At 40.3% G+C, this 17,201-nt stretch overlaps 1 protein-coding gene across 29 annotated transcripts in view; it reads right to left on the minus strand.

Annotated features, from left to right (window-relative positions):
* Positions 1 to 4,301: 4,301 nt before the first annotated feature.
* atf7ip (activating transcription factor 7 interacting protein) overlaps positions 4,302 to 17,201 on the minus strand; it is a 32,984-nt gene continuing 20,084 nt past the window's right edge. For 5 of the 29 annotated variants that reach the window (XM_079462054.1, XM_079462056.1, XM_079462082.1 and 2 more), the window contains 13 exons: positions 11,165 to 11,227; positions 10,050 to 10,475; positions 9,580 to 9,964; positions 9,254 to 9,432; positions 9,020 to 9,166; positions 8,819 to 8,893; positions 8,675 to 8,736; positions 7,840 to 7,886; positions 7,070 to 7,741; positions 6,862 to 6,893; positions 6,685 to 6,742; positions 6,400 to 6,509; positions 4,302 to 6,279 (listed from right to left, as the gene is read on the minus strand). In XM_079462054.1, coding sequence (XP_079318180.1) covers positions 5,821 to 6,279; positions 6,400 to 6,509; positions 6,685 to 6,742; positions 6,862 to 6,893; positions 7,070 to 7,741; positions 7,840 to 7,886; positions 8,675 to 8,736; positions 8,819 to 8,893; positions 9,020 to 9,166; positions 9,254 to 9,432; positions 9,580 to 9,964; positions 10,050 to 10,475; positions 11,165 to 11,227 — 2,715 coding nt within the window. In that variant the 3' untranslated portion in view covers positions 4,302 to 5,820. Of the gene's footprint in view, positions 6,280 to 6,399; positions 6,510 to 6,684; positions 6,743 to 6,861; positions 6,894 to 7,069; positions 7,742 to 7,839; positions 7,887 to 8,674; positions 8,737 to 8,818; positions 8,894 to 9,019; positions 9,167 to 9,253; positions 9,433 to 9,579; positions 9,965 to 10,049; positions 10,476 to 10,604; positions 10,935 to 11,164; positions 11,228 to 11,406; positions 11,653 to 16,879; positions 16,978 to 17,201 lie in introns of those variants that run through there. The other 24 variants (XM_079462076.1, XM_079462064.1, XM_079462066.1 and 21 more) reach the window with 14 other exon arrangements.

Genomic DNA, 17,201 nt, shown 5'->3' on the forward strand with positions numbered 1-17,201 from the left:
CTACACTTTAAACAGCTGTTAATGAGCACTGTTTACTCACGTCGCGCCCTCGTGAGGGGCAAAACATTCAGCAAAATGACTGCTTACAATATCAGGAAACGCAATTCCGCGCAACATTTCTTTCGTAGGGAAGTCGTAAGGATCGCCGAATGTCAGCAAATAATTGCGTTTTTTGGTCCCGCACTCTATCGCGAAATCGCATACTCAATGAGTAGGTACTTAATTTCAGTAAGTACGTACTACACGGGTCTTAACTGTTTTCCTGAATGGGTGTAGCCTAGTATGAATGCGATTGGCGGCGTGATCATGTGACGTATTCTTCTTCTGTTCCTTTTCAATGGCGGCTGCCAATTTACGTTTGAGGTGAATATCCGCCAACTGTACTGGAATGACAAGCGCAACAACTGAAGCTATGAGAGACAGGTGGCATTAACACCGTAACATGGGTTTTGTACTAGTAAACAACACATTCAGAGCTTTTTTTATTTTAATGTATTCTCATTTTTACCTTCCAGGGCTGTATACTTATGATAAACGTAAACAATTAAAAGGAATAAAGCAGTTTTGTGATTTTGCGATGCGTTTACTCAGTTAAATTTCGTCAATAACAGGTCCATTCACACTTTATTGTGAAGAATGATGATGCCAATGGAATGTTCTTTTTGTAAAAGGAAAAAGCTTATTGACTAAACTGCTGCTAATTATTCTTTTGTCTGCATTCTGGCTGTTGGTTGATGTATCTATACGTTGCTCTAATATACATTATATTGTAGTATTAAAAACATCCTAAGCATGTTTTAACATAGACGTTATCCAAATGTTATCCGACCACGCTCTCGTTTAACTTTCACTTCAAAGTCTGTTCTTTCCTTGTACATAAAACGAAACCATTTTTACACGTCAATTTTGGTTATTCATTTATTTTGGATTTGTAATTATTTGTTTATGAAAGGTGAACAGAAAGTTGAATTGCGCCAAAGTTTAAACACCTGACAAAAATGATCTTGTGAATAATGATCATGTATTTGCGAGTTAAAAAACCATCTAAGCAATAATATTGTAAAGGGCAAATACATATTCAATACAAAAGTAAATAAATGGCTGAAAATAAGATAAATATGAATGCTTCGTATTTCAATTCTATGAATATAAAGCACGATCAATTTAAGAACAAACAAGGTCATGTTTCATTGTACATGAGAGTGGGCTGAGACTGCTTTGTGGGCTGTGCGGTGGTATTCTGTCCCGTGGGCTCATGAAGAAACATCTCAGGAACCATCACTGAGTGCTGTATAATTCCACATTGAAAAGTCTTGATACTGTACAGGTGACACACAGGTGATGTCCTGTCATTCAAAAGTGGACTGAGTCTGTGCAAACAGATAGATTTCTCTTAATAATAATCTGAATTATAGAAATAAGCACACTTATAGGCATCTTTGGATGACTGTACTTTAATAATTCCATATTGAAAAGTCTTGATACTGTGCAGGTGACACACAGAGGTGATGTCCTGTCATTCAAAAGTGGAATGAGTCTGTGCAAACAGATAGATTTCTCTTAATAGTAATCTGAAATTATAGAATTCGTAGTCTTTGTTTAATCCCTTTTTTGTGATCTTTCCATAGGAAAAATGCTAGCAACCATCTGGAAAACCTCAGTTTCTGTCTTTAAAACAACAAAAAGTTAATAAATTTAAACCATATATAATTTACTGACTGTTAAACAGTATGCCTAGAGCGCTTGTCGCTTTGGTTCTGAAATCCGAAAAGACCCGTTTATCGTAAAGCGCAGTATATGCGCGAATGAAAACTGCGTGTGGGCTAGTATGACTGTCGTTTTCGAAGTGGCGACTGGCTTGACCGCAGTTAATAACGTCATGTGGAACGTTAACCATGGTCCAACAACTAGACGTGGGTCTCATCAGATTACTAACTGTGTAGGCTACATGGGCTCGTATGATTTTTGTGTGTTTTACTGGAATCTTCAAAATGACACTTTATGGGGACGATTCAGTCACGTCCACACGAACGCGGGTATTTTCAAAAACGCTCTCTATCCCCTCCTGGTTTCTCATTTTATCTCTTGATTACTTTCTCCCATTTCCGCTCCTACCTCTGTCCTGTGTCAGATGGTCAGTGTTAGTTTCGTGGCCAACTGGTCGTTATGGCTCTTGGGCAACCGGGTTAATCACCCGTTCTTGTCTAGGCCCTAGAGATGTGTTTGCCACGTGGTGCCTGCATGCAGCGTCGGACATTCTTCATGGATCTTGTTCATCTGGCTTATTGGTCAGATTTCCCTGTCTACCTGGTTCCCAGCTTTCTAAGGAGTTGGTTACTCTTGTTGGAGATCGTCTCCTGTGTGCTTCTGTCGGTCAAAGGGGACTTCCAAGTTTTCCTGCCCTTTCGGTCTTGTGCATTATCCGAGGCCTTTCTACCTGTCGGTCCAGTGGAGAGTTGCACCTGTTCCCTGTTGAGCAAAAGTACGCTCGACCGGTGGCTTTTGCATGCCCACACTCAAGTGGAGGATTAGATGCACCTTCTAAGGACTACCCTTCTGTTGGCTCTCCGGATTACTAACCATACACTTCTCTACCCCACCTCCGGATTCCCCGTTCCCAGCAGTCTTGACACTCCCAGAGCTTCTTGCTCGGATTTTGACTTCTGCTGCCGGATTCTGCCATCACTTCTCCCCAGTGGCGGTTCTACACGGAGACCTAGGGAGGCCCGTGCCTCTGTAGACATGTCCCTGGCCACCCCTGAGAGCATCACTGTGCTCAAAAATCTTGCCAATCTCAGCAGAGCTTGCTGCTATCTTTTGGATCTCACTTACTCGCCGGATCTGAGATATCCCAAGACACACAGAAACTCTTTTGAAGTGTTCCAAAAACTTCTTCTTGGACTGGATAGTTAAGAAACTAAAAAACTGCTGCTTGCATAGACTACTGTTGCATAGACTACGTGTCCTGGCGCTCAAGGGGGCTATAAAGGGTATGCATTCGCATCACTTTCCAGAATGTTTGGGACCCGGAAACATTATATGACCTTCCATACATGGTGGTGCGTGATGTTTGCATCTTCATTGTGATTTGTTGTTTGGACTGAGTAAAGGTGCGGTAAATGAGAAAGAAACACCATTTTTCTCTCACCATCCAATTCAAATCTGCAAGTGATTATTTTTTATATTTGAATAATGTAGTATTTCCCCACTCACATTTTATAATAATAGTATACAATATAATAACATGTAAATGTGGACATTTTGTGATAAAATAAACAGTTTTCACTGTTATCTTGGCACGTTCAAAATATGCAATCTTTTAGAATTAGCAGAAATGTTGAGGTCTCTGTTCCTAAGATGCTCTGACCTATCTTGCCATTTGGCCTTGTCAGTCAGATTTTTTAACTTGTCTTCAAGCACATTTCACAAACTTTGTAAATTTTTCTGCCAATTTGATCCCACTTCATGACAGATGTCATATAGTTACTGAGTTTGCAATTTCACAAGCAATCCAAGTTATATCAGTTCTCTGAATGTCTAGGGGACAATACAACTAAAACCATGAGAAATGTGCTTTGTGTCTTCGGTTCAAGCGCTAACATTTGCATGTTACCGTTTGACATTGAATGAAATGTGCATCAACAGATGTGATCACACATCAGAAGCTGTCACCTTAATTGTAGCAAGACAATTTATACAAAGACAATACGCATTGTAAAGCCATGGTGATGTCTATCAATAGAGCTGCATGTGATCGGTATCAACAGGTTTTTGAAAAACCTTCTTTCTTAGGTTTCTTATTTATAATTTTAGGTTAAAATATACTTTTATTTTTCAATGTTATCTTATTAAATGTACATACTGAAGATTCAATAAAACTAATGAAGGTCAATTATATAACAAGTTGTACATACAACAAAAATTTTGCGGGAAATTTTTGGTTCTCAAAATCAATGTGTTCCTTGAAGTACATCATTAAAAAAAAATCTGTGTCTACACCAGGGCTGTGTTCAGTTTGTAAACCTTACTGAATTCGCTCACTTGGTTACTTAAACACTATTCCCTATATAGCGAATGCGAAATGAATGGCCCACTATATGGGCAAGAAGTGAATGAAAATGAATGAACAATTTTGGACGCTGATGTAATATATCCTGCTGCGTTTGACAGTGCTGCCGCGGACATTTGTCATAACGCTTTTACACACATGTGGCTTTATGGACTGTTTTGTAAAATGGTCAAGATCAGTTTACATTATTTGTCACGTTTATTGTATTAGTTTTTAATAAAGAGAACAAAATAAATGTTTGCCACGTTTATTAACTTTCACATTTATTACTTTTAATAAACTTGCTTAATATATTTTTTTACTAAAACACTACTATATATAACATTATTTAAATCTGTTCATTCTCAAAAAGTAGAAAATAACTCTGAACAAGAACAAACATGTAAGTGTATAAACGTATTCGTGGCATTAACGGTCACTCCTGCCGATTAGACGGTTGATTCGCGTTGCATCCTGGGAAATATGACTGAGCGAGTGTACACTCAAAATCAGAATGCATTGTGGGTGAAGAGTAGTTAACAAATGTAGGGAATGAGTTGTTTGGACAACACTACAAAATGGCGGGAACCCGATATAGAAGGCCTAGAGAAGCTCTTCTTGCTCCGATGAGGCAAGAGTTGCAACTATAGTAACTGATCTTTATGTTCTTTTTAAAGATTTTTCTTTGGCCTTTTGCATCTTTATATAGATATGAAAGTGAAGAGACAGTAAATTATGGGATGAGAGAGGGACTCGAACTCGTGCTGCTGCACAACATGTCTGCGCACGGTCCACTGCACCACTCGACGCACTCTTTTTGAAGATTTCTGATGAAATCGGTATAAATACGTGTTTAGTAATGCCAAAAAAATATGTTTTATAATATGTTCAATTGTTGCGTATACCGGGCTGCAACATACACACAAAACTAAGAGTAAACAAAGCGCTTTTAAAAGGAAAGGTAACGGCTAACGCCATGGCTTCAACAGAACACAGGAAAGGAAACCGAATGCTAGTTTTTTGAATGGATGTCAAAGGGTTTTGTAGGCCGTTAAGGGTTCTCCAATTGGAAGTGTTACAGACCCTCCCAAAACCGGTTTGAGCTTGAACCCGTCCAGTTTGTGAAAGACGGCCACAAGGTGGTGCTATAAAACGTGAATTAGTGCTTCTCAAGTGGGTTCTATTTTGTCCACTTTCTCAAACTGCTCGGTCCCAGAGGTGCTCTGTATTTAAATTTATTGACATGCTCAGATGTGTCATTCATTAATTCACACTGTAGCCATGTTTAAATATATCAATACTTTTATTGAGTGTCATTTTTGGAGTGTCTGGGTACCAGACAAAAGCATTACAAAACCTTGAACACCTTAACTTTCTCATCCTGTAACTAACGGCCGGGGTCGTGCCATGGAACATCTGTGCAATGTATTGAAAATTGTTTTATTAAAAAAAAAAATAATCACCTTAAAAAAAGAGAAATACTTAGCTCTGTACATTTTGCACAAGGAAAATACAATTTCAAGCACAATAGAAGTCCTCAAATTCCCTCCTCATTGCAAAATAAAATCGAAACAAATAGTATGTGCGTGTCTGTATGCGTATATAAGTATCTGTAGTTCCGTTTGCATTAGACAACCTATTTGAATTCCCTACCATTTCTAACAACACGAAGGGCCAGACTAAGCCAGTGGTCTGCGAAGTTAATTCTGTAACAATTACAAATCCGCCATCAAGTGTCCTTCGGACTACACCACATCCGACACAGAAAAAGTTTAGGATGAAGCTGGATTAATGACATCAGTGCACTGCGGTTCGCAGAACGGCCCGAAGCGACCGTACACATCTTTCGCCCTGACGGCAAAATAATATGTTGACCCCGACACAAACTGGGTTAAGGTGCACGCCATGGGTAAAGGCAGTGCTTTCACTTCTCCAATCTTCTTCCACAGCAACTGAGCCGAAGGGCCAGTGGCCGCTGCTGCTCCTTGGTTGTCCTGGTGATAGGCGTACAGGTGATAGGTATCCACGGCGGCGCAGTTGCGGTCCGTTTCAGCGACGCACCAGGAGAGCACGATGCCGTTTTGGCTCTGGACACGGGCTAGTTTAAGCTGAGGCTGCTGTGGAGGGGAGGTGAGCGTGGCTTCTGGTGGGAGACGTGCGGGTGGAGATGGTGCTAAGGGTAGTGGAGGAAGTGAGGTGGAAGAGTTTGGACGGGATAGCGATGGAGAGTCCTGGAAAAAGGATCCAAATAAACATATTTACATACATGAGAACTACATAAAGAACACAACAAAAGTAAATATAAACAACTGCCTAAGTGAAAATAGAACAAATTTATCATGCACACTCACCACAGAGGTGCGCTGTGCTGTTCGAACACCAGCGTTAGGGGTTGAGCTGACTAAAGATGATGGACGCTGGGTAGTGATAGGAGAAATTGTGGCTTTCTGCACTCCGGTAACTGTAAAACATCCGTAGAGAGAAAACATCAATCAAAATTAGCAAAAAACAAAGGGAGAGGGGAGAAGCTCAGGTTAAAATTGAGGTAATCCAATTTAGGAAGTTAATTTGGAAATAATAATCTGGTTTGTGCAGGGAAATTCTAACAAGACGAGGGGTATGGTGATATTTTTTACCTTGAACATCATCATCATCTTCAGTCAGGTCTATTACAGAACCTTTGGGACGGGCAGGCTGTAAATAGAGAAAGAGTTGTTTAACAAAATGTATCAACCTATGAAGATCATTTTAATAATTAAATGTTGGCAGGTAAAATTTTTATCATCTTGTTGTTTACAATAAGACATGTTTACCTGAGATGTTGTTTTGGTGGAGGCCTGGTTATCTGTTAAAAACAAGAGACGACAATTAAGGTTACGAAGCAATTACAGTGTTTATTCATTTAACAGGATAACCCCAGCTAACAAGGAATGTTCTCAGAATTTGACCTCTAAAAGGCCTCTTAAATGTACAACTAGGGAATATCAATAATTACAGTCATTATCAATACACGAGTCATACCAGTCTTTGAGGCCAAAGCAGAGGCTGGTGGTGGACCCACGGCAGCCGCTGCTGAACCTGTTGCCGCTGGTCCGGTCGTCCCTGGAGAAGACACGGCAGTAGACACTCCCACAACAGCAGCACACTGTATAGGCGTTCGGGCTGATGTCACAGATATCCCAGTGCTGGGTGAACTAACAGTCCCTGTGCCACCTGGATACACGGCTCTCGCCAATGACATCACCGGAGTGGACACCGTCGACAGTACGGAGCAAGACGAAGCGACTGTGCCCGATGCCTTCTGAAGAATGAAAGTAGTAGCAGGTGTAGTCGTCTTTGCCTTATTCAAACTGTTAACCGTAGACAGCGATGACACCGGTATTAAACCTACACCGCCGCCAGCATTGACTAATGCACCGCCCTGCCCGTTTGCCATAGCTAAAGGCAGCTGAATTAAAAGCGGCTGAATGGACACAGACTGGCCACCTGATGTTGAGGTGGTAGTCATGACCCCTGTGTTGGGACCCGTCTTTAATAAAAGAGTTCCTGGCTGAGACTGGCCCGTCAGAGAGGTGGAGGAGGGAGTAGAGCTCGTCGTCGTGGAGATGATCTGTAAAATGGGCGTAGACGAGGCCAGTGCGGAGGAGGTTGGCGTAGTTGGAGTGGACAGAGGTTTGGGTTGTGCTGGGATAGCTGGGGGAGAAAACACAGTTGTTACTTCAACTGATAAAAATAAAACCCTAGTAATTAGAAAGTAGTTTAAAAATTAGTAAGTAGTTTAAAAAGCTCACCTGTGGCTGCACCGGAAAGTTTAGGATCCAACGTGGTTTTAACAGTACTGTTAAAAATAAAAGAAATGGTGGAGGCGAATTAAAAATAGTAATTCGAGCAATATAAAGATTCGCAACAGTTTATAATAAAATATTTTGAAGTTGAGCTGTTGATTTGGCATCAATTGATTAACTCGCATACAGAAAGGTAAAGTAACATTTAGTCTTAAACAGAGATGGTGAAATAGAGGCAAAAGGTTACAGATTTGCCTACTCTACAAACATTTCATCAAAGAGTAAGGGCCATTCACACAGAATGTGTCTTTTTTATGTTTAAAAATGCGAGACCCAGCACTGGAATGGTTTGTAAAAAAGCGTAGCGTAGAACGCGAAGGTCTGGAGGGGTCTCCGCAAAGCTGCCATGTCATGACAACTTGCTACTGTGAACAGAAGCTCGCAACAGTTGCCCCGTGACCAAATTCTTTTGTTCGGGCCACTGGTTTGGAACTGAAATTGATGAGCAGCGCTGCGTGAAAAAGTTGAAATCCTTTTAATTTGACACAGCGTCCTAAAAATACAGCGCTCATGCCTGTATAACGGTCCTCCCTGGGGATCGCACATAGTCAGAAACAAATGTATAGTACAATGCAATGTAAGTTGCTTTGGATAAAAGCATTTTAATGCATTGGAACGGAAAAGCGCCAACTGTGTGAATGGCCCCTTAGAGGTAATGGAAAGCAGTGTGAAACATAAATACTACATATTCACATTTGATGGTGTAATGTCCATGCTTCCAAACGTAACCACGTTACTACAGTTTAAATTCATGGTGTTTATAAAATACCGCAATGCTTACCGTTGCAGTGTAATCTGGTTCGTGTTGGCTGCATTGGCGGCCTGAGCAATGGCAGAATAAGCCTGATAAACGAAAAGAAAAATGAAGTTTTAAAGTCACACATTATAAACCAAATCATCCATTAGAAGTGGTGCGCGGTCTTACCTCTTGAGTTCTCTTCGAGTTCTCCGAGGCCTGGTTAGCAGCACCAAACTTTTTAGCTAGCCGGGCAATCTTTGCCTAAATCAAAAAGTGAACATTAACTCTAGACCGATGTGATTTTCAAACTGATGACCAGAGGGGCTTTCATACGTGTACAGTATAGCATTGGCAAAAACAAGTGATTCTTTTGCATTCAGAACTCACCTGTAGTGTGTTTATATGTTGCAAAGCATTCTGCTGTTTGTTTGCAGAGTCAATCTTCTCCACTTTCTCCTTCAGCTCTTTTATGCTTCGGTCAAACACTGTCAACTGCAGCACCCGTAATCGTTCCTCTACCAACTGCTGTACCATCTGATGGGAAGAGGATAAACAGGTGTCCAGCTCATTTATACATAATGACTGTGGTAATCGACAATTGAAACTGGATAAATAACGCACCTTCTCCAGTTTATGTCGGCTCCCGCCATTGGCTGTAATTTTGAGCTCTAGTTGAGCCTCCAGCTCCTCGCCGTCCAGCCTCGCTCGCTTGCCATCTCGTTCAGTCTTGATTTCTTTGTCATTTTCCTCTTTCTCCTCTGATAGTGATCTCTTGATACCAACAGAAGTGCTGTTGTCTGCTGTCGAGCAAAAGCGACGCAAATGTTTAGGTTTTAAGGCGATGTCTGTGACAGTCTTAACTGTTCTAATGACACAGCTAAATCTAAATAAAGCAACACATTGAGGACTTTAAGTCAAAATAACTAATATTGTAATTTCGTTTTCACCTCCGGCCTTCTTAGAAATGCCCTTCTCGTCTTTCTGTTCCTCCTTCACCGCATTAACATTCATCTTCTCCACATTTTTGTGGCTCTTGTCATCCTTCTCTGCCTGGATGTCATCCTCTTCGCTCAGACACAGAAATCCCTCTTTGAGGTCTGGATCGCAGTCTAACCCGGAAGAAGGAGAAGCAGAGAGAGAAGAGGAGATACTTTTATTGCTCGTGTCCTTTTTCTCTTCTGAACCGTCACCAAAAGAGGCTGTGGTCACTAGAGCGTCATCCACATCCATAGCAGTCATGTCCTCACCACGCATCTTCTCCGTATCTTTGTCGTTGAGATCTTCCTTTTTTAGCGGCTTTGCGCAAGAACTGGAATGCTTTGATTTAAAAGGCTGTGTGAAGAAAAAACTAAACTAAGTAAGCTTACGAAAATAAGACGTTTATCGTAACATTTCTTCACGTACATCTCAGACTCACCTCTTTATTGTCCACTTTAACATCCTCTTTGCTCTCGTTCTCCCCTTTCACTTCCTTAGTTTTTTCATACCTCTTCTTCTCTGGACCGTTCTTGACTGGAGGAGAAAGTGAGGTAGACTGCACATCGGGCGGAGCAGAAGACGGAGAAATAGACACAGAAAGAGATGGGGAAGAGTCAGGTGAATGAGGGGCAGGTGACAGCAAGTCCGTCTCTTTATGATTCAAGTCGTTCTCCTTTACTTTCTCCTTCTCGTGCGTGCCGTTCACCAGGGGGGGTGAGGTGGAAGATGTATAAGAGGCGGAGCTGGGCGGAGCCAAGGTGCTGTGCAAGGCTTCCAGCTGTTGCCGATCGCTCATCTTCATCGTTTTGCGCGCACGGAAGATTTTCTTCTGAGGCTCCTCTGGTACGGCTACTTCCATTTTTACCTGAGGAAGAAAAAAAACAAGCGTTACATTTTTTTAACAGATTCAGATGATTTCAACTCCCAATACTCAAAACATGCAATTATTTTGACTTGAATCAAAGTACAAAAGGTTTTTTTTCTCAAGACCAACCACTAGGTGTCACTGTGTCATCTCAAAACCCATTTCCTGTTCCAGAAGTTTCTTTACGGCTCGATCACAAAACCATCCTCTAACTGTAACAAAACCGTAACACTGGTCACATTTTAACATGTTAACCGCTTGTCAAGATTTTCTGTTTAGAAAAGCAGTTCAGTCTTATAACTGCCAGCACCCGTTGATCAATATCAATCTGAGTTAATACCTATGTGCCAAAGTCCACAAACCACCAGGAATCAAAAGTGTTAAACCTGATAAAAACCCAAAACCTTCCCCAGTTCAGCTGACATAACTAGCGAGTTGGTAAGAGTCAGCAGTGCATCTGATTTCAGAACACCGGGAGGGAGACCTGACATCGTGTCCTCCCCCTTCACTGTGATTGGTTGCAATTCTCAGCCAATAAACGCAGCAGACTACAGGCTCTGCTAGCGACAAGAGTGCATTATATAATGCAGGCTTTCAAAGCTACTATCGTACTTAAAGAGCTCAAATTCCCGTTACAGTGTCAAGATGAAAACAATAAATCATATCATAAAGATATTAGTAAGTCTTACCAGGTTTCTGTGATGTGTCGTATTGTTCTGTTCATGGATTTGGCAGCAAGTTGTTTGAGGATCCTAAAAAACAAAGAAAATATATTAAAGCACAAAATTTGATTTCGCACACGATACATATACACAATATAAGATAAAAATTATTTGGCACATAATCTATCAATTTAAATCTAGTCAAACACACAGCACGCAATATTCAGTACAGATGTTCGTTATAATTTGGTCACAATTACTCAAGTTACCATACTTTTCTTTTGTCTACACAAAACCAGCTTCAATGACCGGCATGCGTAACACAACAGTCCGTTGCATTTCTGATGCGCTGCAACATTTGCAATCTTCATCTTAGCAGGTGTCAATGACGGGACTCCTCTCTTATATAAAACAAACTCAGGTCCTTTTGGACAACGCGCAACACCTATACCTGCTGTCAACAGCAGCTCATCCCACAAGGCCTTGTATCCATGACAACCACTGCCTTTCTACCCAAACGGGTTGCAAGTTGTACAGTTTTAACTATTCCCCCGAGACATCAAAACTATTTTCCAAGCTGTTTCACCAGGTGTAACCTGACTGCACATGGGAGAGACGAGGAGAAGTGGAGCATGCAATGATGCATTTTCCGCATTCATTAGAAAACCTGAAATCTTTGATTCACTACTGACGCAAAGACCGACGCCAAACGAAACAAACTTCGTTAAAAAGAAAGGAACATTCATGAAATTAAATTCATATTTTAACACACCGTTTCAATTTGATCAACACACAACAAATGTGTGTGAAAACCTAAAGAGTGAAAGAATTTGCCTTTGCATGCCTCAATGTCCTCGGTCAAGTGTGCACACAAAGGGCGTTCATTCTACAAAAATGGCTGCTAGTCTCTTGTTGATCATTGCGCACAGCCGCAGGGCACCCCCTCCCCCACCCTGACTGCATGCACAGATGCTGAGGTTGCCGCTAGCTGCACAGAGTCAAAATGGTTGCCAGAGCTGTAGTGCACAGTACAGATACTGTGATCTCACACCATTTCCCATAATTCCAAGCACGCTCTGGGTTTCATCATGAAAATAACCAAGCCAAGACATCACATCTCACTATTCGAAAAGAACTGTTCGATTAATATACACCAGACAATTTTTATCGTATCTGCGCAATAGCTACGGTTCGGTTCATTATTTGGCAACTGCTAAAACAGAACAACTAAGATAATTAAACGATATCACTAATATTCCAAGACAATATTGACTATTGCTTTAATCTACCCTTTCTGATACAAACTCCTCCCATAACAAAAATCTTGGAAAACCCGAAGTCGCTAGTTATCGACAACAAGACTGACGATTCCAGTCAAACAGCTCTCACATCAGCCACTAGAGAAAACGTAAAAGTAAAAATTTGGAAAAAAAATGTAATCTTAAAAAGTAATTTGCTATACTACACAGTTACTTCAGCTAATGTGTGAAAACACGAAAAGTCCTTAAAAGGCAAGTTATCAAAAAGGGTAAATCGAATTTTGACGCACCCTCTTCAAAAAACCAACACAAGTCCATTTACATTAAGGTAAACAGCAAAAAATATCAAAGTCTTCAAAAAATAAACAGCTCAATAATGATGTGTACTCTTCAGAAGTAGGCCTTCAATAGAAGCGAGCGCAAAAACGCGAGCCCTAGCTCAAAAGCACACTCCTCATAGAAAGAGAGAGAGACAGAGAGAACGGGAGGAGGAGGGGTGCTCACGTGGAGAGGTGGAGCACATTCTTTGTTAAACCGTAGCTGTAACTAGACAAAAAAAACGTGTAGCTACTAAACAACTGAAGTGTTATAACCAATAAAACTGTGTTATTTACAAAAAAATTGCATTTTAACCCACAATCAAACTGTGGAGCTGCTAAAAATTGCAATTGCACAAAAGTGTTCCAAAACATGAAATAATTCATAAATGATCTTCAGAAACATACAAAATAAAAAAGAGAACACAGAAGAATCACAATAATGTAGTAAAAGAGGAAAACTATCATGTGCTGAAAAGAAAAACACTGCTGCATTACAGGCAGGGTGGAAAATTACTGCGATGCAGACTGTACCATTTGAACAAAAACAGGGTGTGACTCACATGCACCACCACATGTCAACACAAGATGGAGCAAAGGAAAATCTGTACTTCATTCTTCCAACTGCTATTAAAAAATGTTTTTGTTCTTTCAAACATTCATGATTTTAAAGAATAACTTGTATAGCACAACCCCACCGCTGTGGAAGTACCTGTGCTATTGCACAAACACCACTTTGTAACAGAGTTTAAGGTCATCTACATACACGTTTAACTCCAATATGTGTTGTCTACTGTATGATATTCACGGTGTGTGAATATGCGAAGTAAACTAATAACTCACCACAAAGTTATGATTTAAATGCATCGCTAAATGCATTAAGTCACAAGGAACAAATAACAAGACCTCTAAAAGACAGAATAGATGACCTTCAACATTCTGTCTGGTTGCATGTGCATTAACCGCTAGACACATTTCGCTGTATCGCTCATGCAGGTACCTGGGACACTTCCCAATCCCATTCATCCTTCTCCCTTCCTTTTCTGTAATTTCATGTGCACGTCAATAAAAGTGGGAAAAGGGGAGAACAACACCAAAACAACATGCCGCTACATCTCAAGACAATAAAGCAAGTCCCATCCGAATTCACACCCTAATGCTAGTTTAAATGTGGAAAGACGACAGACGATAAATCTACAATTTATTAATATTTCATGTCACAGAAATGCCTGAAGCAGCTTCATGGAGAATTCCAGTTCAACATCGGAATAATTCTCTCATATCGAGTCATATGGTTAGTTTAACATCACTAAAACACGAATTCAGTGAATGTTCAAATACAGTCTTGTGAATTAAAGAATGTTTGTCAGTGATTCATCTTATATGGATCATTGTGTTGCTGCATTTGTTTGCTTTTTAGTGCAGCCAATAAGAAAAACGCAGCAGCAAAAAAAACGATGTGCATGCTCTCATTATTTTATGGTCTTCACTGGTCAAATATCTTTATGCTGCGTTGGCAGTCATTTGCATGTTGCAGCCAACCAAAATTCCCACCAATGTCCAAGGACTCAAGGTCTGTTTATGCCAACAGACTGTCTCTGTGTATTTGCTTACCACTATCATATTGAAGCGTACAAACAAAAAAGCAGACAAAACGAGTCCTCAGTGACCAGAACAGCCTTTAGACCTCAAGTCTGAAACACTTCAAGACAAAAGTTGACCATCGGCCAGCATCTAACTGCTTTTGGGCATTGGTCAGCCTGCTTTTTGCGGTGTGTTCTGCACCATTTTCAGTCAATTCAGTGTGTGGAACCAGAGACATATTGCTCTGATTGGCTGTTTGGCTTTTTATAAATGAAATATAGAAGTTAAAACACAAATGTAATACCGAAATATTCTACTCTGATCTGTTTTTAAAACTACATTGATATTACAACCCTCATTTAGCGGAGCACACTATAAAATTAGCCTTAAGATGTAATAAATCGCCAAAATACAAGAGGAAAGGTACACGTACAGTAGTTTCATATATGAAAGCGAACCGTTCCCATTCCAGTATTCTGTGCAGTTATACGTGTCTGCCCCATCAATCACAAGCAGAACACTACATCCGTGCAAACGTTCTGTAAGACGTCCACTGCAATCTTTGCAACACAGGATCTCTTTTTCGTTGCGTACTTAACGACTTCGATTAGCATACATTACATTTTCGACATTTCAACTTAAATTTTAATTAAAAAACACTTCCGCACCTTGCCTGAGTGCTTGAAGGTAGTTGTGAAGAGTGCCTGAATGATGCTGCATGGCTAAACCATTGCTGATTGAACAAATATGAGAAAAACTGCGGCAAAGCTAACTTGGGTATTCATTTAACTGAAGTATTTTATATTGTTAGGAATCCATTGTTTTTTAATGTTGCGTTCAATCATTCTAATGACTATGGAAGGTCCTAGAGCAAACAGTTTTAATTTAAATTAAAAAAAAATCTCATAGGGAGTGAGCATTGTGTCTTGTTAAAATAATGATCATATGTTAATAAAATAGAACCGGCATAAAATAGCAGCTACGGCGAGGGCAATCAAAATCCGTATCCTGGGTTGGAAGTGTTAAAATTTGATCTATTGCTAAACTGTAGTATTTCACCCATTTCTCTCCACTGCTTTGCACTAAATTAAAGTTACACATTACACTCTTCACTAGCTTTATATTATCCTGATTTCCATAAGCAGATTCCATAACCTGCATATAGACACGCTCAGATCCTTTCTTGTTCTAACCACGAACATAAAATAAAAAATGTGTAGGTCAAGTAAATGTCTATGTCCGTTTGTCAAATAAGCAAATAAAGCATAACCCAAATCCATCTTGGTTTCCAACACAACAATGGTTTATTAAAACAGCTTTGCTGTTGCACTGCTATAGTATGTACTACTCACATACACGATTAGCTTAAACCAGCTGGAACCGGTTAAACTGTGGATTACGCGTTTTAAGTGTCTGAAATATTTTTCAAAAAAAAGCTTGTAACGCATTCTGAAAGTAACTACTGGATCAAGCTATCAAGTTAACTTTAAAAGGAATCTATGTTGGATTTTCTATTTTAACCTTGTCAGTTGTTTGTGTAATGAAATTACATACAAACCCCCAAAAACAATAGAATCACTGCAGAAGTGACAGAAGTGTGCACACTTTCACTGCGAGGTCTCTTTAAGAGCCCCTCCCCCCTTCGGCCATTTCATACCGTCAGATCTGCACTGCAATAACACAAAATGGCCACCAGCTCAACTGCTGACAAGCCAAACAACTGCAGTGGAACCATTTATGTAAATTCAACATAAAGGACCAATAAAGCGCCTTGATTTTGTGTTGTCCTTAGTCTCCAACTACTGAACATTGATGCCAGTATCCAACTCTCCCTGATTCCTTGTATCAAAGTCCAATCCAGCTGTAAAACCACACATGGTCTTTATTGGCTTGGATTATTTACTTTGAACATCCGTAGTTTTGACTCCCGATCCATCGTCGATTGTCACATCAGGTGTGGGCTTCTCCTGTGGTTCCTCTGAACTAACCGATCATCCGTCTTCCGTCTTCCCTTCATTGTGGTGTGCTCTATTTATCTACTTAGGCTACCTCTGGAAGACGCACACGGCCTCAATCCGCTTCTCAACAAGTGACAATAGACATTCTCTGACCATTTATTTAGAAAGAAAATGACAAATGAAAAATTTCATTTTCAACATCTTTTGGTTCAGAAAACACTACATGAAAGAAGTAAAGGAAGGCCAAAGCATGTCAGTGCTAACACAAGACAATAGCTTAATCCTGCTAGCTTCAGGTTAAGTCAAGCACACCTGAACCAGCCAATCACAGTCCTGAGAATCACTTGTAAATTAGTGAGTTAGAGGCGGGTTGGGCCTCTGTCCACCTTGTTCGAGCCTAAAGTAATCGCTTAAATGCATTTTAGCACAAATGTTAGGCATTCGGCAATATCACGTTACGTAGCTAAAGACGCACTATTGTCCCGCACTTTCCCGCTAAATTGACTTTGGTTTTACATTTCCTTTACTACATAAAAAATAAACCACATTTCCAAAAAATGGATGCAATACAAAAGAACAAATAAAGAAAGGAGAGAGAGAGAGAGAGAGAGAGAGAGCTGTGACCTTACACTGCTATCCTCAAACGCAGGCCACCTTCTGCTTGGAGGAGAGATTTGCAAGCCTCTGGTGCGATCAACTGCTTAGCACTAAAACTGGAACGTGGTGGGGGAGGGGCTGGGCTAGGACTATACCATTGATTTCAGAGGGGTGCCCTTAACTCTAATAAATTATAAATTGACAACACATGAACTTGATACTGTATAATAAGCACTATACACACAACCACAGGGGAAAACGTGTTTGTTTTTCTTAACCTGAATCTATCAATTTGATGATTTATTAATTACATAATTTTTTCCAAACTACATTTAATTGTGTTTAAATG

This window comes from Barbatula barbatula, assembly GCF_947034865.1.
Source record: "Barbatula barbatula genome assembly, chromosome: 8".
NCBI classification, from domain to species: domain Eukaryota; kingdom Metazoa; phylum Chordata; class Actinopteri; order Cypriniformes; family Nemacheilidae; genus Barbatula; species Barbatula barbatula.